This window comes from Zootoca vivipara, chromosome Z1, assembly GCF_965207765.1.
Source record: "Zootoca vivipara chromosome Z1, rZooViv2.hap1.1, whole genome shotgun sequence".
NCBI classification, from domain to species: domain Eukaryota; kingdom Metazoa; phylum Chordata; class Lepidosauria; order Squamata; family Lacertidae; genus Zootoca; species Zootoca vivipara.
Genome location: NC_142583.1, coordinates 25,230,580 through 25,254,136, shown reverse-complemented (window position 1 = coordinate 25,254,136; position 23,557 = coordinate 25,230,580). Strand labels below are relative to the sequence as shown.

At 41.8% G+C, this 23,557-nt stretch overlaps 1 protein-coding gene across 1 annotated transcript in view; it reads left to right on the top strand.

Annotated features, from left to right (window-relative positions):
• Window positions 1-23,557, top strand: part of WWC2 (WW and C2 domain containing 2) — a 131,396-nt gene that overhangs the window by 76,451 nt on the left and 31,388 nt on the right. Inside the window, exons 8-11 of the mRNA XM_060278728.2 lie at window positions 765-838; window positions 4,637-4,876; window positions 15,426-15,515; window positions 16,365-16,981. Of these exons, the coding sequence (XP_060134711.2) occupies window positions 765-838; window positions 4,637-4,876; window positions 15,426-15,515; window positions 16,365-16,981 (1,021 nt within the window). The remainder of the gene's footprint in view (window positions 1-764; window positions 839-4,636; window positions 4,877-15,425; window positions 15,516-16,364; window positions 16,982-23,557) is intronic.

Below are 23,557 nucleotides of genomic sequence, written 5' to 3'. Positions count from 1 at the left end.
TATGAACCCAGCCAGTAAGCAGTCATTTGTAATCTGTACCTTTCAAAATAAAAAATATAACTTAAATTATCCCATATTTCTTGAATTTAAGTGATCAGTTTTAGTTTTTTCTCAAAAAGAAAGTAAGTAAGTAAATAAATATAAGTAGGTGATAAAGTAAAGTTGACACCTTTCTAGTTTCAAAAAGTGGTGAGCAAAGATCTCTTCCAATCTCTGTTTTTGTACATCTGAAAGTGACTGATGGAATTACCACTTTAGTGACTTAAAAATCTTTGGCATCTCATTGACCCATATGTCAGCCATAGGTTTACATCCACAAATGTTTTCCAAATGCTGGCATATTTCTTTAAGGTAGCATGATGAAAGGCTGTGAAAGTGATTGTACTAAGATTTTCTGAGAAGAAGCCCAAACTTGAATGTGGTTTTTTAGTAATCTTGATTTCATTGAAGTCCTACTTTGAACTTCATTGATCTCCACCAAAGTTCTGAGTTCAAAGTAGCAAGTAACAACTTGGGATGTATTAAACGTTACTTCAAAGTAGGCCTTAAACAGAATTGTACTGACTTGTACTAAATTCTGTTCAGAAATGATTTAGCAATTGAGAATGTAAATTCCTTTGAAAAACATTGCGTAATTATGAGTGTTTGTGCTGAAAAATCAATGGTTACTATTTTGAAATGTGTTTCTACTTACATTTCATTAAATTGCTTTCTCACTTTGTTTAAAAATGATCCATGCAATAAGCTGCTGGTTCTTTCAACAGGTTGGTGTCAGGACTATGTCCAATTTAGCTGAAAAGGTCAGACTAAGTCTTAAGTACGAAGAAGCAAAAAGAAGGTAATGACTGGATTCTTTTCTTTTTAAACATGTGAATTTGTATCAGAGTTCATGAACCTTGTAGCCAATCTAATGCTTGCAGTGACACCTACTGGATGCATCTTCATGAAACATTGCTTATCAGCATCATTTATTTCTATTCTTTCTAGGCTGATTGAACCTTATGTATTGGGCTATTAGTAGATGCTGTGATGTACTGCTGCTTATAAGCTGCAGAAATTGGACCTAATTGAAGTGCATGTTCAGGAGAAGAGGACGTTTATTGCAAGTTCTGTTCCACTTCCTGGCTCGTGCACTCATATTATACTTCAGCAATGAGAGGAGATTCTCAAGCACAAAAAACATAATTTGTATAATTAGTTCCCATAAGATCAGAGCCTTGGTGGCTGTGCTTTAGGACTTTCTAAGACCAATCCACATATTTTAAATGAAGATTAAATTATTTCAAAATATGTGTATGGAAGTGTACTGAAATACCTTGGTGGAAGGTACAAAGTGATCCACATACATGTAGAACATGAGGATCAATTCAAAGGTAGTTGAAGAATGAATGGAGAATTAGGTATCCATGTCTAGTGAGCATTTGACTTCTTTTTGTGGTTGGAGGGGGAAGCAGGGATTAATTATCAACAACTTCCCAAACTACAAAAGAAGTATTCAGTTTAAGCTAGGGTGTCTGGAAACTGCCATTTAAATGAAAAAATAGCAAAAGCCCTACTGAACACTTCATAACACTTCAGTGTATTTGAAGGACTTCTCAGTATTGATCGCCTATATGGAGACAATCCAATTTCATGTTTATTTAATAGAGCCAGTGCTACTAATATGCAGAGTGAGGCAATCACATCAGGTGGCAAACGCTTAGGGTAGCAATGGCTGCCGTACGCTATTCCCTACTATTGGAGATTAGAGTTATATGTTATCCCTAAATTAACCTGCTGCCCATTGAAGGGTGCTGTTCCATTGCCAGTGTCGAACTAAGATTTAGTTGCCAGTCCAGTCAGCTTCTGTACATGAAATGGAGGGAGGCACCATCTTGCCCTTTGATTCAGGTCGCAAAATGTCTTTGGCTGGCCCTGTTGTTCGATACTAGTCATTTGATAGCTATGGAGTATAGTAAAGGACATTCTTCCTGCCCACACCATAAGTGACAAGAGATCCAATCAAGCACATCTTCCTCACTGACTTGAAAGCCACAGATAGCTGCTCCTTGTTGGTGGATGCATTGCTATGTTAAAGTCTGTGGCACAGAACAAAAATGTTTTGTGCGTGCTTTCAGATCAAAAGCAGCTTAAGTATGAGTAAGGCAGAGAAAACAAAAGGCATGGGAAAGAGAACTATATTTGATAAGGATTAAGGTCAGGGAAGGAATACAAGTTTAAAGAATGAGCAGAAAAATTCAGGTTGTGCTGGTCCAAGAAAGTATTCGCAGGTGGAATTTGGTGAGAGATTTGGATGTAGTGTTGAGGCCTGGGCCAGTTATAGTGTGCAGTATTGTAGATGGTGTGTTTTCAATTAGCCATCCTCCTCCCTCCCTCATCATTTTAACAAGTTTGAAGAATAGTTCTTGAAACCCTTAGAGGGGCCTCAAACAAACAGTTCAACATATACAAGGGAAATGGTATTGGATTGATTTAAAACATTAAAATCTGGCTTAAAAATGAAACTTGGTATTGACAAACAGTGCCAGTCAAGAGGCCAGAGACCTCTTCAGAGAGCAAGTACAGTATTAGATGGGAATATTGCGGTATGTATAAATTGACTTTGCACTGTTAAAAAGATGTTCGCTCAAAGGTTGAAAGGGCATTTTAGTGTTCATGTCCTTGTTATCCTGGGCCCCTTTTATGAGACAGCTAACAAGGGTGCCAATTACAATAGCGGATAACTGTCAGCATTGCAGTGAAGAAAAAAGCCCCTGTGAGACTGCCACCTCATCTTGTAAGTCATTGAACAGCTGTCAAAAGCAGCTACTTTAAGATAATACGAAGGTTGGCTAGATTTGAACCAGTGACCCAGAGAATAAAGCTGCTGCATTCCATTATCAATCTTGGACTGTCAGGCAGGCTTCTCTTTAAGATGTCCCATATACATATTCCATGTGCATTTCTTAAACAAAATAATTATCATCCACCTGAATAATCTTCTGAATCAAATTATCATCTTCCAAATCAAAATAATTTTTGGAGGAAAATGAATTTAAGCACTGACTTCATACTCCAAATGATGATCTACTCATTTTAAAAAAGAAATTAAAATACAAATGACTATAACCTGAATTCTATACAGTTTTTAAAGCTGAAGTTTAGGTAGAGTGCAATAAATCTCAACAATCTTAAGGCTAATCAAAGGTGTTTATAAAGCAGTTTCCTGCTCGGTTTGTGTTTGTGGTCCAAGAGAAGGAGGCCGTTTCTTCTATCATGTCTGTTCTAGCTTATATTTTCTCTGGTTAATCAAAGTAATGCTTTGCCCATTAAAATGGTTGCTAGTTTTTTTAGTGTGTTGAGGAAATGGTTTATAAACCTGTAATGTTAGTTATCGGAGCTTAAATACAGAGGTGTTGTATTTGCTGGCTAATGTACGATTTCTGAAGACTGCTGAGATGCCTCTCTATATTATTAATTTTACTGAAGGTAGAGTAAGGCATAAAATAAATAATTTTAAAATGTTACAAAACAAAAATAATAATAATAGCTTAGTACAAATCTCTCATAACAACTGCTTAAACTCAGTATAATTAAAACAAAAACTAGCAGTATTCCTGAATGCAGCCTATATACATAAAAGAACAGGGAAAGACTTTTAGTAAAGGGAGATTGTTACCTGCTGGAGAGAGCTGGTAAGGTGGATCTATTTTGAGAGCAAATTTCATGAAATGATCGCTACAGCTGAAAAAATGGCAAGCCGCAGCTTTTACATTGCAATAATGGGAAGAAAGGTTCCTTCTCAAAATTAGCTGTTTCTTAAAAAAAAAAAGGAATTGATTTGACTCACTGTGTGATGAACCCATCTACCGGTATCAGATGACTAAAACTACCCCTAGGATGAGAAATGCCAGTACTTAAGATACCATATGCTGACTGTTTAAGCCAGTGTTTTATTATTATTAGTTTTACGCATTATTAAGCACAAAGCAAACATTGTCTGTCTGTCCTTTTGTGTGGTGACATTGCAAGATAACTCCATTTCCCTCCTCCCAGCTATTGACTGGGATAACAGAGGGAATCAAATGGGATCAAATGGATCCACTTGGTCTCCTACATAGCATGGGAAATGGGAGTTTTATAAGCAAGCTTTGCCTCCCTAGCCACTCATATGTCTGCCCTCCCTCTGACACAACTAGCCATTCATTCACATGAGGGCATAACATTTGATCAGGGTCTATGTCCATAGGCTTGCTTATATTGCACAGCTGAATTTCCAAATGAAACTTAGGATTTTAACATACTTTTTTTTTTACATGAGTTGTTCCTGCTCTAATATTAGGCCCCAGTCTGGGCAGCTAATAGCATTGGCTGTTTGCTTCTGCTCTCCACCACACATAGATCTGTTTCATCCGATCTGGCTCAAGATTGTCCTCCTCTGAAAAGCATCATGGCATACATTTGCTGCTAAGCCTTCTTAGTTCAGTAGGTTTGATTCTTCCGCCCTGATAGTTGCATCCCGTTGGCTTGCCAAGTCTAAATACATGTTCCTGTTCTACCAGGTGTTGTTTTTCACCCTTGGGGGCCTTGTTGCTCATCTGCACTTTCTTCTTCTTCCTTCCTTAATGTGTGTGTGTGTTTATGTATATGTGATTAGAATGGCAAACTTAAAGATTGAACTGTCCAAGTTGGAAAGTGAAGCCTGGCCTGGGGCACTGGATATTGAGAAAGAAAAGCTGATGCTGATTAATGAAAAGGAAGAGCTTCTGAAAGAACTTCAGTTTGTCACCCCATGTAAACGCACTCAAGATGAATTGGAGCATCTGGAAACAGAAAGGAAAAGGCTGGAAGAGGAGCTTTCTGTGAAAAGCGCACCTAGTGACGAACTTACAGAGAGGTAAGATTTCCTTTTTTTTATTCCCTCCTCCTTCCTCCTAACATTAAGTTCTACTTTCTTCAGTTTAACCTTTATACTCATTTTAGAGTCAGAGCTGTGCCCTGATGGGCCATTTTCCTTCAGTATCTGTTCTGTGTAGATTTTAATTAAATTTATTATTAGTCCACCAGGCAGTAACACGAGGGGACCTTCAATCCGTGATAGAACTCACAGAGTTCTTATTATTCCACGCTCTGTGTTTTGCATTTGTGACCAGCATGAGAAAACCTAGAGCTGATGTTAAATAGTTGGAGGAAGTCAGCAGAGCGCAATTCATCATTGGCAGGTTTTGTGATAATAGCCACGACCCGTGTGAACTCCTCACGGCAAATGTTGTCCTGATTGCTTCAGCACTGGAACCTCTTACGCTTGATAGAGATACTAATTCACACATGTGCTTGCATGAGAAAATGAATGAATAAATGTCTTCAAGTTCAAAAGGGGAGACATGCAACTGGCGGGGTCTGTTCGTTTCCACTGCAAGTCATGCCATAGCTTATCAATTTTCTGAACTCGGCAAGCATTTAATGAATGATGGGGGTAATAATAATTTCTGCCAATAGGATTTATATGAGAATTTCAGCCTAATTTTTTGTGTGATGTCTAGCAAAGAGTTTTAAGTATACAGGGTATTGGTAGATAGAATCATATAATTGTAGGGTTGGAAGGCACCACAAGGGTCATCTAGTCCAACCCCCTGCAATGGAGGAATATTTTGATGTTGGGTGTGCACCTTAGCTGCTGTAACCCTTCACCCATGAGGGATTGGACACATTCCAATTTGCCTACAAAACGAAAAGATCAACAGAGGATGCCGTGGCGATTGCCCTCCAAGCTGTTCTTGCACATTTGGAGCAGTGGGGGAGCTACGCCAGACTGCTTTTTGTAGATTTCAGCTCGGCATTCAATACCATTCTACCGCGACGTCTGATAACTAAATTGGGAAATCTGGGGCTCCCGCTATCACTTTGTGGGTGGATACTGGACTTTCTCTCAGATCGCTCCCAGAGGGTCCGGTTGGGCCCTTATATGTCTAACATGCTTAGGACTAACACAGGAACACCACAAGGATGCGTGCTTAGTCCGCTCCTTTATACTCTTTATACATATGATTGTGTCTCTGCCCACCCTAGAAATAGGGTCGTCAAATTTGCAGATGACACAACCGTGATCGGGCTCATCTCTGATAAGGAGGGTGAAACTGAGTATAGAGATGAGGTGGAGCGGCTGACAGAGTGGTGCAGAGTCAACAACTTGCTCATAAATACAAAGAAAACTAAGGAGCTTGTGGTGGACTTGAGGAGACAGAAGAACAAGGTCCAACCACTTTTGATTGACGGAATTTGTGTGGAGAGGGTAACAACATTTAGATTTCTAGGCATTGAGTTACAGGAGGATCTGTCTTGGAGTGTTAATACAAGGGGGCTTGTGAAGAAGGCGCAGCAGAGACTGTATTTTTTGAGAATTTTAAGGAAAGACCATCTTCCACAAAAGCTGCTGCTTGCCTTCTATCACTGTGCCATACAGAGCGTGCTCACGTACGGTTTATGTGTGTGGTACGGAAGCTACTTCTCAGGACAGAGCAGGGCTGTGTAGAATTATTAAAACAGCAGAGAGCATTATTGGCTGCTCACTCACCACCTTAGAACAAATTTACACCACCAGGTGCCATAGAAAAGCACTAGATATATCAAGAGATCCAACGCACCCTGGTCACCATTTCTTTCAGCTCCTGCCATCAGGACGGAGATATAGAACAATGCAGGCAAGAACGAGCCGTCTCAGGAACAGTTTCTACTCTAGAGCGATTTTGGCCTTAAATGGAAAGCCTGGACTTTGAAGTCATCTTATTTTACTTATTATTTTGTATTATATTTACTGTTTTTAATTAGGTTTTTGTAATTTTGGATTATGCGGAATGCTTTATCGGAGTGGATGTAGCAACCGAGTAATTTCGTTGTTCCCGCAAGGGGACAATGACAATAAAGATACCTTATCTTATCTTAAATATAATAAGGGACCTTTCTTCCCAGTAATCAGTGCTATTGCCATAGTAAAAGTCTAGGGATTGTGACCCTCTCTGGTTTAGTGGAGTCCTGAGTCTGGGTTCATCCACACTTCTGTTAGGTCTGCAATTTCTTTCATTTGTCCTGTGACTTCTAGGCACTGGTCTGAGCGGTTTTCCTTGGTCCCACTGCTTTCCCTGGGAAAACCTGTGGTTTAGCACTGAATCAAAACAAACATCCATCCACCCAATTGACATTTGTTCCTGTTCAGTGTTAAAATGTGAGTTTTCCCAGGGAAAGCTGCGGGAGAAAGGGAAAACCTACTGGTTTTCTATGCCTAGAAGTCACAGGACAAACAGAATAAATCACAGACCCTACAGTTGTGTAGATGAGCCCTTAGTGGAAAGGCTAGTGGAGATGTTTTTTGTTGATTCCTTCTTCATTCCTTGCTCAAGAGAGTTAGAGAACCCTTTGGAACAGTGTGATAGGTGACTGGGAAATATGGGAGAAGAAGGGAATAACCTCTTCTCCCCTTTCAGTTTACAGAAGCCTCTACTGGATCAAAGAGCCTTTTGTCAATGGAAGGACACAATTGGGAATAACCCTGTGTCCAGTCGTGGGTGGCAGAGTGGGATGGGGCAGAGTTGCTTCCTCGACTTCCCAATGCCATTGCTGGTAACCGAGACTGATCTGCACAGCGTCTGGGTTTGAGGAATTGTTTGTTGTGTTGCATCAGAGAGATATGTTGCTACTGCACTGTTCACCCTGCTGTTCTGCAACCTGCCTGACCAAGCTGGTGTCTTGGATGTGGTGTTGGAGAGCCCTCACTCAGTGGTCTTGGGGGGACTTCAGTATCTATGCTGAGGCTGCCTCCAATGGGCTGGCTTAAGTCTTCATGACCTCCATGGCAACCGTGGGGATGTCTCAGTACAGTACATCAGTGGCCCAACACACGTAGCAGGGCATACCTTTGACTTGGTCTTCACCTCAGAGCTGATTGGTTATACTCGGTTGATAAAGGTGGGGTCACTGTGAGTCCGTTGTCATGCACAGACCATTCCCTGGTGAGGTTTGGGCTGAGCAGCTACCTACTCTGCAAGGATGGGGAACCCATTGACATGGTCCGTCCTCAGAGACTGACGGAATCTGCTGGATTTCCTGAATGCTCATGTGAATTTCCCTAGGACCACATTGGATGCTGTGATTGCCAGGGGGGGGGGGCCCTCTTGGTGAATTCTCTGCCCTCAGAGGCTCGGGGTGGTGTCGTAGAAGAGGACATTCTCTGTGGCAGCTCCTAAGCTGTGAACCTCCTCACAGAGGTGCTTCTGGTACCTTCATTATAAAGCTTCCTGCGAATGCTGAAGATGCACCAGTTTAAAACACTTGAAGTATATATATTTTAAGACCCACCTTCTTTTTGTGATTGTAAGTTGTTTTAAACGGTTGTTAATATTGTGTCTTAATGTTGTAACACACCCTGAGACGGATACTTAATAATAATAATATTAATATTAATAATAATAATTGTAACCATCACACCAGTAATTGAGTAGTCATAAGTTCAGTGTCAGAAAGGTAAGGCCCAGTTTTAAGGAGGTATATGCTAACTCTGTAAACCAGTGTTTTGTACATATCAAGCACAAAGTGAAAATTGTCTAGCTTAGCTTTTGTCTGTCACTGAATTTAAGAGCATTAATTAATAAGCTAGCTTGGATTTGCCAGGCAAAAGCTACTATGAGCTTCCTTTATAGGACTCTGCTGCCAAAGATGCAACCATTAAGAATGTTCAGAAAAATCCTTGTTAACCTCAAAGGAAAAAGGATTGAGTGAGCCCTCAATCATTGTTGAAAACCAAGGGGAGAAAAACAGCAATTTTGTTTTTCACCGGACTTAAGCAAAGGATCTATTGTACTTTTTTGCTAGAGCTTTTTGATTTTTTTATGCCTAAATGTTCTGGTATATTCAAGAATCTACAGATACAAATGAACCTATTCTTTCCCTTAAGAAAAGATATTTTAATAGGTGAGTGACTTTCTGCCCCCCCAGTGTGTATCTACATTTATGGGGATGTTTTAATTTAATGCTTTTCAAATCCAAGCTCTTTGTCTGCTTGGCGTAGTTCTGCCTTTGGCAAGGTATTATCCTAGTTACAGAGGAACAGAAAGCCAAGTAAATACTATTAGGTTTTCTACAAGTTTTCTCTGCATTTTGAGAGGTCTTGATGAGGTCAGATGCACCATCTTGTTTAATTTGGGGGGATCAGTTCCAGCATTTGAGGTCCAAGGATGTGAACAAATTGTTTGTAGCTGTTACGCTGACCTTTTGACCCTGGCGTGACATGCCTAATTCAAGCTACCCAGTAGGGGCTGATGAGGGGTCCAAGGTGTGGTGAGCTTATTGTGGGCGGAGACGGTGTCTGCCACCTTGAAAGAGATGATTATGCATTCCCACTCTGGATCATGGGGTATTAGAAACCTACTGCCTGATCGCAAATACCCCTTTCCTGAACTAGGTGCTGGAGAGAGTAGTGGCAGCCTAGTTCCAAGCATACTTGGAGAAAAGTGATTATAGACCCATTTCCGTCTGAGTTCATTCGTGGGTTTAGAACAGGTATCCCAGAACTTCGGCCCTCCAGATGTTTTGGACTACAATTCCCATCTTCCCCGACCACTGGTCCTGTAAGCTAGGGGTCATGGGAGCTGTAGGCCAAAACATCTGGAGGGCCGCAGTTTGGGGGTGCCTGGTTTATAACTTAATCATCCTTGGTTGCCCTAATGGTTTTGCTATATCTCTGAGCAGCTTTTGATAACATTAACCATCAGATTAATCTGGACCAGCTGTGTAAGATGGGAGTTGGAGGTCCTGTTTTGCAGTGATTCTTCTTTTACCTGCACAGCTGGTGACAGAAAGTTGCATTCAATGACTCTACCTCACCACCTTGGCAATTATGCATGTGGGATGTCAGGAAAGCATCTTGTTCCCAATGCCATTTAACATCTGTATGAAGCTGTTGGGTTCATTCATAAGAGGATTTGCAGTGCAATATCATCAGCTCCGCTTCTCTGTTACATCTGAACCAGGTGGGCTTTGGAAGTGCTGAATTGGTGCCTGGATTTGGTCATGAGCCCAATGAGGGCCAGAAAGTTGAATCTGAATCCTGACAGGGTAGTCTTGTGGGTGGCTAGTTCCCAAGTCTAGGAATCAGACAGTATGCCTTTTCTGCATGGGTTTTTGCTGCCTTCAAAGCAGGTGTGTAGCTTTGCACTGCTCCCTGATCCATCTTTTGTCACTGGAAGACTCTGACCGTAAAGCAGACATCCCCAAACTTCGGCCCTCCAGATGTTTTGGACTACAATTCCCATCATCCCTGACCACTGGTCCTCTTAGCTAGGGATCATGGGAGTTGTAGGCCAAAACATCTGGAGGGCCGCAGTTTGGGGGTGCCTGCTGTAAAGGTTAAAAGGTAAAGGGACCCCTGACCATTAGGTTCAGTCGTGACCGACTCTGGGGTTGCGGCGCTCATCTCGCGTCATTGGCCGAGGGAGCTGGCGTACAGCTTCCAGGTCATGTGGCCAGCATGACAAAGCCGCTTCTGGCGAACCAGAGCAGCACACGGAAATGCTGTTTACCTTCCTGCTGTAGCGGTACCTATTTATCTACTTGCACTTTGAGGTGCTTTGGAACTGCTAGGTTGGCAGGAGCAGGGACCGAGCAACGGGAGCTCACCCTGTCGCGGGGATTCGAACCGCCAACCTTCTGATCGGCAAGCCCTAGGCTCTGCGGTTTAACCCGCTCCAACTGATAGCTCCTATTGCAATCATTCCTGGACAGGGGTAGCCTTGCCACTGTGACTGTGACATGAAGTATTAGTAACTTCATGATTGGACAGCCATAATGCACTACCCTTAAGCCAAGTTGAGAAGATGTGGCTAGTGCAAAATGCAGCAGGCATAGTTTTCAAAAATATTTCATAATTCCACTAAACTAGTTTAAAGTATCTGAGACCTGTGAAGTAATGCCACTGCTTGCTTTCCCTTCAACCCAAAGCAAATCTGAAGATTCCCAGTTCTCATGCCCTGATAAATTTCTTCTACCACCCTTGACACAAGTCTTGAAAGAGAGCCAAACTCCAGACTTCTGAGATGAAGTTATGCATGTACTAGACCTTGCTTGCCAGCAGTGTGTGTTTGATTTTTCTAAATTTCCTGAAAGCTTCTTTATTAACTGGCCAGTAATTTAAACACAGTTCCAAAAATATTTAAATTGGATACTTTACATTTAGTGCAATGTGTTTGAGCAGGCCAACCTATTAAAAAGAAAATTTTAAATCAAAGTATTAATATATGAATGAGTGTTACCACACTCTCAGGAACACGAATGTTCTTTCAGCCTATAAAATGAAGAATTCATCCTTTCAGACATAGAAAGTGTTATGAGCAGAACTGAGGAAGCAATCGCTTATTTTTATTTGCTTTCAGCTTCCTAAGAAATGTTAGCTGCCTTGTTAAAACCATTACAATTATAATGCAGGTGTCTCCGGACAAATAAAATAAAATCAGCATCCAGCTCTGACTGCCCTTAAAATCTATTTATTCAAGGATTGAGGAGGACCGTATCCAAATGGCAGAGCAGGAACTTCCAAGCTAACAAACTCCTCTAACTTCTAGTGTTTTTCTAAGTTCATTATATTTAACAAAATAATTCCTGTGCCACTTGATTGTAATAAAACTTCTGAGTGGTTTACAAGAAAGTTAAGACTGTTTTAAATAGTCTTATTTCTTCAAGGGCTTGGGTGCGCCAAATTTAAAAGGCAAAGCAGACAAGTCATAATTAGTAAAATGCAGCAGAACAACTCTTTTCTATGCTGTAGGGATTTGCACCACCAGAACCCTTGTCAAAAACAGACTGCATATCCAAACTGGAACTTCCGAATCACCAAACACTGTGTTGAAATCTCCCCAAGGACAATTGCTCTTGTTCAAAGATCATTTATATGGTTTTTTATATTGTAGAATAAGAAGCAAACCTTTAATCTATTGAACATTGCTTGATATAAGGGCCAAAGACACTGAGAGGTCTGCGGTTTGATCCCTCTGTTTCTTTCTCCTTAATACAACTGTGAAGAAGGGAGGACCGTTAATTGGATCAGGAAAGTGATGCAGGTGAGGGGGCGGGTTTGACACTTTCCATCTGTACTGATTTCCACTCCAGGCACTAGGGGAAGGAGGTGCCTAAAACGCCCCCTATGGATCAAATAGCACCTGGAGGATGCATTTTATATTGGGGAAATAGTCCAACGAAACAGATTAAGCGTCTCCACCCACCACTCTACTTGTCTGATCAAATTAGTGCAGCCCCTTCCTCCAAAGATGTATTGGGGGAAAGTGTGAGAGAAGGAGGGAGATATGAAGGTGAGTTTTAGATCTCCCTGTGTTATGTGCATTTTGCCCAATAAGACATTGCAGGTATACTGTAGTCCCTGCCTGGATGATATTTATGTTTGTGGCAGAAAATGGACATTATCCAGAGGACAGAAGTAAGGAAACACATAAACCTAGTATTTTGATCAATTTTCAAAGCTATCCACTGAAACATTCCTTTTTGTCATTTGTCGGCCTCCTCTAATGGACCATTTAGAGCATTATGCTGAACAGAAATAGACTTCAACAGACCAACACGGCTACCTACCTGTAACCAGACTTCAACCTGTATTTAAATGCTGCACTTAAAAAAAGGGCCTCCCTTAAGATGTCTGCATCACAAAGAAAAACCCTAGTGCTAAGCTTCCCCCCCACCGTTGTATGTATTTTGCATGCAGAACTGTATCTTTGATGGGGGTATGTGCATCTGAAACCTTGTCTTCTACCTGACATTTCAGAGAGGAGACTCCCAAAGGAAAGGTTTCTAAAACAAGTTTAAAACTTTTCAGGTGAAAGGGGAATAGTGTAATTTTTATTCAGAATATCTTAATATTCCAAGGCAAAGGAGCAGCTAAAAAAAGAATAGAGTGGTTTGGATAAATTTTGAAACTGTTAAACAGCACTAGGAAAAAAGAAATAATTTCATATGACATGTGGAATTTATATAAGAACACCATTAAAAACAGGGCTGTGCAACCTTTAGCCTAGATTTCATCAGGGTTCAAAAGCGTGGATGCTAAGTGAAAGGATTCCTTTAGAAGTACATTTGGCAAAAAATACTGCAGCGATCCTACGTTGATAAATAAACATCTTACCCCATATTTAACATTTATATGAATCTTTTAGATATGCATGGGAATGTTTGGATAACAAGCTGAATGTGCAGTGAATCAGAATTTGGATCATGGTTTTGGCAGCAAGTATCATCTGAATCTTTATGAGGCAGCATAAGGTCCAAAGCATTTTCTTAAACATCAATGAATGTTATTTGAATGTTTGTGCTTTTTACAGTCGTCTCCACAGTTCTTGTACTCTTCAAAGTAGTGAAAATGTATGGGAGTTGTTTTCTTCATTCGCTGTTGGTTTTATGTTTCAGAGCAACAAAATGCTCAAGAAACAGTATAAAATCCAAAATAGATGCATTTCATTTGGTCTTTATTTTCTCTTCATGCCTTTCTCCCACAACCATTTTCTTTGTTCAGGTCTCTTTCGCTATTGGTATAATATTTTTTCCTGAACCAGTGAGAGCAGGATGGGAGGTAAACTGACTATATTGGTAGGAAGGTGCTGCAGTTTAGCCCTTTGTTAAAACAACAGAACTGCACAGAGATTCTGTGACAGATTTTTTTTTATTCTGTAATTGGAATGATTTATACAGTTTAAACAACTTTACATTGATTTTACTTAATCTAAACTTACACATTGCACATGATTCTGTTGGATCATTTTTGAAACAAAGCATTTCTAAAGAACAACAGTGCAGGAGAGTGAAAATTGCCCTGAAACTCCTTGTAGCAGGGGCAGCCGATCTCTTCTGTCAGGGGGGGCAGCCGATTCTATAAATACACCTTTGGGCTGGAGCATTGGGTGCTGCTTCCAGGGAGTGTCTAATAGCATGCATCTCCCTCCACACAGCCTTTCCCTTTGAGCCATCCAGCAGGCACAGAGGCAAAGAAGCCCAGTCTGTCTGTGCTGCTCCTTGTCAGCTCTAGGTTGGAGAGGGGTAGCAGAGGTACTTCCTTTGGTCTCTCATTTCATGCTGAGTTTCAAAGGTGGAGCATGAGATCAAGGAAGAGACCACACCCTTGGAGCAGAGCCATGTCCTGGTGACCACAAACAAGAGAGAGAGGGTGGGGCAGGGGTGGCTCTATCCCAGGCTTCCTCAAACCTGGCCCTCCAGATGTTTTTTGAGACTACAATTCCCATCATCCCTGACCACTGGTCCTGCTAGCTAAGGATGATGGGAGTTGAAGTCCCCAAACATCTCGAGGGTCAAGTTTGAGGAAGCCTGCTCTATCCACATGTGACTCCAGCCCCAATTAACTTTTCCTGTGAGTCCATGGCCCCCCACTAAAAAAGCTTCCTTAGGCATCAGTTTCAGTTTACTAACTACCCTGGGGTCCCACAAGCCTGGAGGCCGCAACACATTAAAACAGTCATCTGATGCTGAAGAAGAAGCCATTGTGGAATGTGCTTAGTTGCTTAGTGGAACATATGGAGCCACGATTGCCTAATATGTATAGCGTGAAACAGTATTAATGGTTTTTAATAAATTTTTACATCATGAAATACTGCATTCAATATTTTTTTTGTTGATGTCAGTATTCCATATACTTAAATGCCCCTGGACCCAGGTTATCAGTTTTATCCCTGCTTGTTTTTAATGTTCATTTTTGAAAATGGCTTCGAGTTTCCTTTTCTGAAAAAAGTGGCTAATAAATATAAATAACACATAATATCTCCTTGCAGCCCTGCTGATTAAGTTGTTCTGTTCCTTGTTTTTATTGAACACTACTCTCTGTCCACCTCTGGCTATTCAGGCTGCAATGCAACACAAAAAATGAAGTCAGTGGGATTTGAGCAGCTTAACGGAACAAGATTATAGCCTTTATCAGGGGCATATCACAATTATTTGGGCCAGAAACATTTTTTTAAAAAAATGAAACCAGTTGCTTTAAGGTACTGTGTAATATGCAAAGAAAATAAAAAAGGCATGGGGCATTTGCCATAGAATAGATCCTCATCAGTGCAAGGTTGCTATTAAACAAATGTGCAACAGCTTGCCATAATAATGACATTGCTATGGAAACTTTAAAAAAAATTCTGATTAACAGATACTGCTCAATCAGATATTATTTGTGCACACATTATCTGTCAATACAAAGCTGTTTTACAGTTCCTTCAATTGTTGTCACTTTGACCAGCAATGAGAAGATTAGGGTTCTATGGGAACTTGGTCTGCTGTTTGAACTATTTAAATATAAGGTGGCAGTGAAGCGAGAGTTTTTAGGATTATATTTTATGTGCTTGAAAAATGAAGTCGAAAGAGTTTTTAAGTATAACTATGGTTCTTGTATCTTCTAGGTTAAAACTGGAAGAACGAAGGAATAAATTAGTTAAAAAACTTGAAGAAACTAGTCAACTAACGACTAACTTGCATTTGCAACTTAAAAGGTAAGGTTGCTCTGTTTACACTGTTGTTATTGACAAGAGCAAAACAGGTTTGTCCAACAGAGCTCTGAAAATGTCTAGTTTGAAATAGTACTAGTTTGTTTTGGGTGGAATTTTGTTAACTTGGAAACTACTTTTATGCCCCACAAAAATTTAATGTACCTCCTAATAAATATTTGGCTCCCCACAGCCTGTGTCCCAAACCACAGACTCCACAGAGCAGAAGCAACTTCTGTATGAAACAGCTGTTACAGCTGTCAACACACGTCTTCTCCAAGGCGTTGCAGCTGCATGAGAGTGGGCAGAGGGAAAGGGGAAAACAGATTAGCAGACACATTTTAGCTGAACAAGGTCTTGTGCATCCAGAGGTGATCACAGTGGAAATTTCAAAAAGCTGCTGTTAATTTCTGTTATGTGTACATGTTCCATGTCACCTACCTACCTACCAAGGGGGAACAACGGAGTGTCCCAAATAGTGAACCAAAAGAACTGATAAGGGAAGCTGTCACATAAATTGCAAACAAATGTGAAAGTATGATCATTCTTGGACACAAAACCTCAAAAAATGAGCTTAAGCACTAAAATCCCACGATAATTGGTACATCCTCATATTGTTACCAATAGGCTGTATAGTTAATTAACTGGCCTCCAAAAACTATTATCAGACTAATAGGCTCTACCCCCCCCCCAATTGTAACATTTGTCATTTTTTAAGATGTCTTTACACTTGTCACCTTTATGACCTGACTGGACTATATATTCATACTTTATCCTTTATTGTGGGCTGAGACTAATTGGACACATAGTAGTTTGAAATGAATGCTCAATCTTTTTATTTCTTTCTTTTTGCAGTCTTTCAGCCAGCACGTTATCTATGTCTTCAGGGAGCAGCCTGGGGTCCCTGGCATCCAGTCGCGGGTCTCTGAATACATCCAGCAGGGGGTCGCTGAATTCCCTTAGCTCTACAGATCTGTATTATAACCAAGGTGAACAACCTACAGATTTAGACTATCAGTATAAATTGGACTTCATATTGCAAGAGAAATGTGGTTACATTCCTTCGGGCCCTATTACCACAATTCATGAAAATGAGGTGGTCAATTCCCATGGGAGAATGGACTACAGCGATTCTTCCAGCTCTCTGGCAGCAAGCCATGCACCAAAATTAACTGAACCTCCAAAATCAGTGACATCGCTGTCTTCAAGATCCTCCCTCTCCTCTTTGTCCCCCCCTGGATCACCTTTGGTTTTAGAAGGTGCATTCCCAGTGCCTCCTCAAGACTCTCCATTGCACCATCTCGCCACGGACTTTGAGGACTGCGATTTACCCAGTGACTTTGCAGGCATTAGCCTCTGTGGGAACCAAATGTTGTTGGACTCTGAAGCCAGAGCATCTTCTCAGACATCGGTGGATGATAAAGACCTCCATGAAAGTGTTCGGCAAACCATGTCGCCTTCAAGAAATACAGGTAAAAAAGTAGGGTCAGGCCTACCTGTAACATATGGGTATATCTTGCTATTTATACTCACAAATGCCCCTTGGTTTTTTTTTCTCTGGATATTTTTTAGTACTTAAATCCTGGAAATGTGTGTGTGTGTGTGTGTGTGTGTGTGTGTGTGTGTAATATGTTCAGAGCAACAAGCTGTCTTTTAACTAGGGGTGTCACAGTTAGCATGGGACTGTAGGCAGCTGAGCATAGACAGGAATTATGAGTTCTGGCAAGATGTGAGGTAGAGTTGGAGTGCAATGCTGGGGCAGATCCCATAAGGGCAACTGGGCAGAATGTGAGAAGTAGGGTTGCATAACAAAGCTCAAGAAAATGGGTGGCAGGGTATATCGTAGGCCAGGAAAAAGCTAGAACAGGAGTGAAGGGTAGAAGTAAATTGAGAGACAGCCAGATAGATGGGCAGTGGATGACTGGAAAAGTAGCAGGCAGAAAAGGAGACCACAGGATAAGTGGACAGGCTGACTGCCAGAATAATCTAGAAAGAAGTACACAACTAATTACTTGGAGTTGCGGGTGAGCAGTGAGGTAGCCACCTTTGCTATTGACAAGAAGTTGTTCAGGGTGGTAAGACCAAAAAGAGATTGCATGGAGCTCTAAAAGGATCTCTCTAAACTGAATGAAGGGGCATTAAGACGGAAACAAGTCTAAAGTGATGCACACTGGGGCAAAAAAATCCTCACTTCACATATACACTCTGAACTACCGGTAGTGATGATTGACCAGCAAAGAAATGCTTGTGGGAGATTGCTCAATGAAAATGACCCAGTGTGAAATAACTGTGAAAAAGGCAAATTCCATGTTAGGGATCATTAGGAAAGCAACTGAAAATAAATCTGCCAATACCATCATGCCATTATACAAATCTATGGTGTGACGGCTCTTGCAGTATTGTGTACTATTCTGGTCATTGCCCCTTCAAAAAAGGATATTGCAGGGCTGGGAAAGGTTTAATAAATGGCGGGCTTCCGGGTTCAGCGCCAGCGTCGATCGGCGGGGTTTCGTCTCGTCTCCGAGACGGCCCGTCTCTGCTAGGAGTGGGGAGGGCAGCGAGAGCAACGCTGCGCCCCTTAGAACCTCGGGAAGGGCGTCCCGAGGGCAATTTGCTCGGCACAGACCCAATCCGGACTCCCCAACTCTTCGGTTAGCTCTAATAAGAGCTCCGGAGCGAGGAGGGTAGAAGTCGCGGGGGCCATTTTGAGCGGCAACGTTATTCTAGCAGGGAGAAGCTTCAAGCCGAAGGCGGAGAGCGCTGGATTCTTCCGAAAATAAAACGATTGGAAAAGACTGTAAGTAACCTCACGATTTGGATTATAAAACAATTTGGTCTGGGAGAGAGGGGAGAAAAGAGGAAGCCACCCCCCCCCACGGCAACAAAGAGACAGTAAATAGAAACCCGAAGCCATAAACAGAAGATTTGTAATTCAAAAGGATCCCTCAAAGGCATCAAAGAGAATATCCCCTTTGATGCAGGGTGAAAAGGGGAGAGAGACTGTGGTTTATGATTGCCCTGCAGCAATGAGGTAAAGCCTAAGAAAAACCTTTCTTTCCCTCGGGAGCCGGCAGCCCAGGCAATCCAGTGAGTTGATCAGGATTTATAAGTCAATTTTTACTTCACTTTGTATTTCTGGACTTTGTGGAATTTCTTTTTTGGCTTAAGTGCTTGTGAAATGTGAGTTCGAACTTTATTGTTAACAAGACTTGAAGAATGCAGCCAGCTTGTTAAAATGGAGTCGAGAAAATAAACTGTGATCATATTCCACCCCACGTGATAAGTTTTGACCTTGGCAGGACTGAAATATGTCAACAAAAAAGTGTTCCCCTGAGTTCCAGCGGTCTGTTTTGACCTTAATGTGGGAAACAAGAATAGAGTTATGTCAAGAGGAGACACGACGACAGGAGTTACAGCAGAAATTTCAGGAGGTGATGGCGGAATATGATTTTCTAGGAGATGAAGCTTTTGACACTGAAAAAGAGGAATGTGAGAATGACAATGATGGGGAAGGAAAAGATGAAGATGAGGACTGTGATGATTCAACACAAAATGAAACACACCATGAAAAAAATGATGACTCTACTCTACAAAAAGTTGGATGGAGTGCCCTGCCTTTGAGGGGGGCACGATTGGTATTATTGGAACTCCAGAACGCCCACAGGGAAGAAGGAAAAAATATGCAGAGAAGAGAAGAAATTCAGGGGTCCTGTATGGTGGCCTGGATGGCAAGAGACTGTAAACAGGGGGTGGGGTGAAGGGAAAGTGATGTTGTGATTATAAGGATGGATTAACAGGTTTATAACTGGTCTGCTGATTTTGGAATTTGCTGGATTGGGGGGGGTGGAGCCGGTAATCGGGGATGTAAGGTTAAATTGAGAATAGTTATAGTTTTAAAAGTGAATGGATTTTGGAAAATGTGAAAATATGGAGGCTTATAGAGGGAGAAAAAAAAATTAGGCACGGGAAGAGAAAATGGGAGTTTGAATTTTCAGTGATTTGAATATTAGATGAAAATGTTAACAATTGATTTATAAGTTGTATAAGATACAAAGGTGTATTTTTATAAAGTAAGAAACTGTTGCAGATGATAAAAAAGGGATGAAAACCGGGGAAGGGGGGGAGGGGAAGCCCATAAAATATGGTTTTTCAACTATGAATGCAAGAAAATTTTTTCTGTTTTGTATTGTTTTTTTTCTTTTTCTTTTTTTCTCGCCCTTTCTTTTTCCCCTTTTTTTCCTATTTCTATTTTTCTCTTTTTTTGGTATAACAATACGTAGATGGTTGGATGGATGTCCTCCTGCGTACTGCCCTGGTTTGCTGGAGCTCCCTGGTGGCAGGGGGGGGCTTTGGGGTCAGGGGAGGGGGAGGAGGACAGAAATCCAAGCATAAAATGGACCATTTCTGACTGTTCACAAACATGGGATACTTCTGTGGCAGGGGAGGACCCATGTGGGTGGGTAGGAAGGAGGTGGAAAAGGGGTTTAAGTATGTACCGTTTTTTTGTTTTTTTGTATTTTGTAAAATTAATAAAAAGTATGTTAAAAAAAAAAAAAGGTTTAATAAATGGCAACCCAAACTATATTGAGGCTAGAGCAGGCATCCCCAAACTTTGGCCCTCCAGATGTTTTAGACTACAATTCCCATAATCCCTGACCACTGGTCCTTTTCACTAGGGATCATGGGAGTTGTAGGCCAAAACATCTGGAGGGCCGCAGTTTGGGGATGCCTGGGCTAGAGCGACTCCTCATTAAGAAAGTTTGCAATATAGGCTTTTTAGTTTGGGCGGGGGAAGGCAAGTAAAGGAGGATGGGATAAAGGTATAGAATTACGCACAAGGTGGGGAAGTGGATAAAGAGTTTTTCTCCCTTAATACTAGACCTGGTGTCATCCTAGGAAGGTGAATGTTGGAAGATTTGGAACAGTTAAATGATTGAATATTGCTCACACAGTATGTAGTGATGGTGACCAACCTGGTGGATAAGGTAAAGGGACCCCTGACCATTAGGTCCAATCATGACCAACTCTGGGGTTGCGGTGCTCATCTCGCATTATTGGCTGAGGGAGCCGGCGTACAGCTTCCAGGTCATGTGGCCAGCATGACTAAGCTGCTTCTGGCAAACCAGAACAGCACACGGAAACGCCGTTTACCTTCCCGCTTGGAGTGGTACCTATTTACCGTATCTACTTGCACTTTGACATGCTTTTGAACTGCTAGGTTGGCAAGAGCTGGGACCGAGCAATGGGAGCTCACCCCGTCACAGGGATTCGAACTGCTGACCTTCTGATCGGCAAGCCCTAGGCTCCTGTGTCCCTGGTGGCTAGGGATTGGTAAATAAGGCTATCAATGGTGGCTGTCCATGGGTAGCTTTGTTATTGGGGGGAGCACAAGGGAGGAGAGTGATGTTGTATTTATGTCCTGCTTGGGGGCCTCCCATTGGCACCTGGTTTGCCCCTGTGAGAACAGAATGCTGACCTTCATTGGCCCAAGGTCTGGCCCAGCAGGGCTGCGCTTACAGCTGAAGGCCCTGACAAGGATCTAGACCTGAAGTGTTTGTAGTTAGGCTATGTCAGGAAAATAAGTGGGCTGCCATTTTTCCAGAACAGGACTGTGCTAGTACCTGAGTTGTCAATATAGAATATGTCCACCATTCTGACGCCTTAAGCAACTCACGCACAGGGGTTCTAGAGTGCAGACAGAGAGACTCATAACCAGGCTGAGCTTGACCATCAAAAGTGGGTGGTACCCTTACTCTTCTGAAATATTCTGTCCTCTAGCATATGACTCTAGTTTCGGGTTAAGGCAATTTCTGGCAGTGCCTTGACAGTTCTCCCCTGATCCATGCCAAATCATTCGAGACAAGGAGTTAAAACTGTTTTAAGAACACTCCGTGGTGTGCTGTTGTTTTCTTTAGCTAACTGACCAAACCATCTACAGTTTTCCAGCAGCTGACTGTTGGGAACTTAGCAAATGTCTTGTGATTTGTTGTGAATGGATTTGTTCTCTGGCATCAAGAGCTTTATTTGTGTTTCCAAGACCAAAATGATTTGCGGCTTTTAGATCCAGAGAGATAAGGTTTCCTTTCAAAGTTCTGTCTCGGAAGGATAAAGAAGCAGAAAGAGAGGCATGTGTGTGTGAATACACGCACACACAGAGAGATGCTGTGTCTCAGCTCCTGCTGATATCTTTCTTGTGCTTCACTTGCGGTCTTTCCTTGATTCCTTCAGCTGAAGCTACACATTCAAAACCTCTCCTCTCCCACCTCCCCATGTTCTTACATACAGTATTGCTGCCACCTTCTGGTCATGTGTTCAACTTCACAAGCATTTTGACCTGGTTAGAGAGAATTTTGTTAATACTGTATTCATTCATCCATCTATTCCTTCTTTCCTTTAAAATACCTTCAATGAAGACATTTCCCAGAGTAGTCCTCAACACAATAGAATAATGATCAAATCAGTTACAAAGCAAAAAGAATAAGCACCAGCAATTTCTAAAAGCAGAGTAAAATAGTTAGAACTTAATTAAAAGAATAATAGTATGCTACCTGGTGCTGAAAAGACAGCAAAGGAGGCACCGAGTGAGCCTCTTTGGGGATGCACTTCCATAAATAGGCAACTACCATCAAGAAAGCTCTCTCTCCTGTTGCTTCTGGATTCAACTCAAATGACGGTAGCCCCCATAGCAAAGCCCTGCTCAGCAATCTTAGCGCATGGGCACATTGATGTGGGAATAGGCCTTCCTTCATAGATATTGACATCTCCTACTATATAGTGCTTGACCATGCTAGCTGGGGCTTATGGGAGCTGGAGTCCAACAACATTTGGAAGGCACATGGTTGGGGAAGGCTGAATTGTGCTCTGAAGCAGGCATGTTCAAGAAGAGAAGAGTTGCTGGCACTGTTAGTTGCTTTGGGTAGTTGTTCTTGTTGTTGTTTAGTCGTGTCCGACTCTTCGTGACCCCATGGACCATAGCACGCCAGGCACTCCTGTCTTGCACTGCCTCCCGCAGTTTGGTCAAACTCATGTTCGTAGCTTCGAGAACACTGTCCAACCATCTCATCCTCTGTCGTCCCCTTCTCCTTGTGCCCTCAATCTTTCCCAACAGCAGGGTCTTTTTCAAGGATTCTTCTCTTCTCATGAGGTGGCCAAAGTATTGGAGCCTCAGCTTCACGATCTGTCCTTCCAGTGAGCACTCAGGGCTGATTTCCTTAAGAATGGATAGATTTGATCTTCTTGCAGTCCATGGGACTCTCAAGAGTCTCCTCCAGCACCATAATTCAAAAGCATCAATTCTTCGGCGATCAGCCTTCTTTATGGTCCAGCTCTCACTTCCATACATCACTACTGGGAAAACCATAGCTTTAACTATACGGACCTTTGTAGGCAAGGTGATATCTCTGCTTTTTAAGGTAGGTAGCCGTGTTGGTCTGGGTCGAAGTAAAATAAAAAAAATTCTTCTGAAGAAGTGTGCATGCACACGAAAGCTCATACCAAAATAAAAACTTAGTTGGTCTTTAAGGTGCTACTGAAGGAATTTTTTTATTTTACTTCGACCCAGACCAACACGGCTACCTACCTGTAACCAGAACTATGGAAGGCACCACATTGAGCCGCATGAAATGGAAGTCCATCAACCTCACCAAGAAACTTGCACAGGTACAAACTGACACCTCTGAAGAAGTGTGCATGCACACGAAAGCTCATACCAAAATAAAAACTTAGTTGGTATTTAAGGTGCTACTGAAGGAATTTTTTTATTCTGCTTTTTAAGATGCTGTCTAGGTTTGTCATTGCTTTTCTCCCAAGAAGCAGGCGTCTTTTAATTTCGTGACTGCTGTCACCATCTGCAGTGATCAAGGAGCCCAAGAAAGTAAAATCTCTCACTGCCTCCATAACTAGCTGTAGCAAGTTATTTTTATTTATTACATTCATATAACACCTGTTCTCCCAAGTAGCTCAAAGTGGTGCACGTGGTTCTCTTCGTTTTGGGATTCGAAACCTGGTCTCCCAGGTCCTAGTCCTAGTCCAGCACTCTAACCATTACA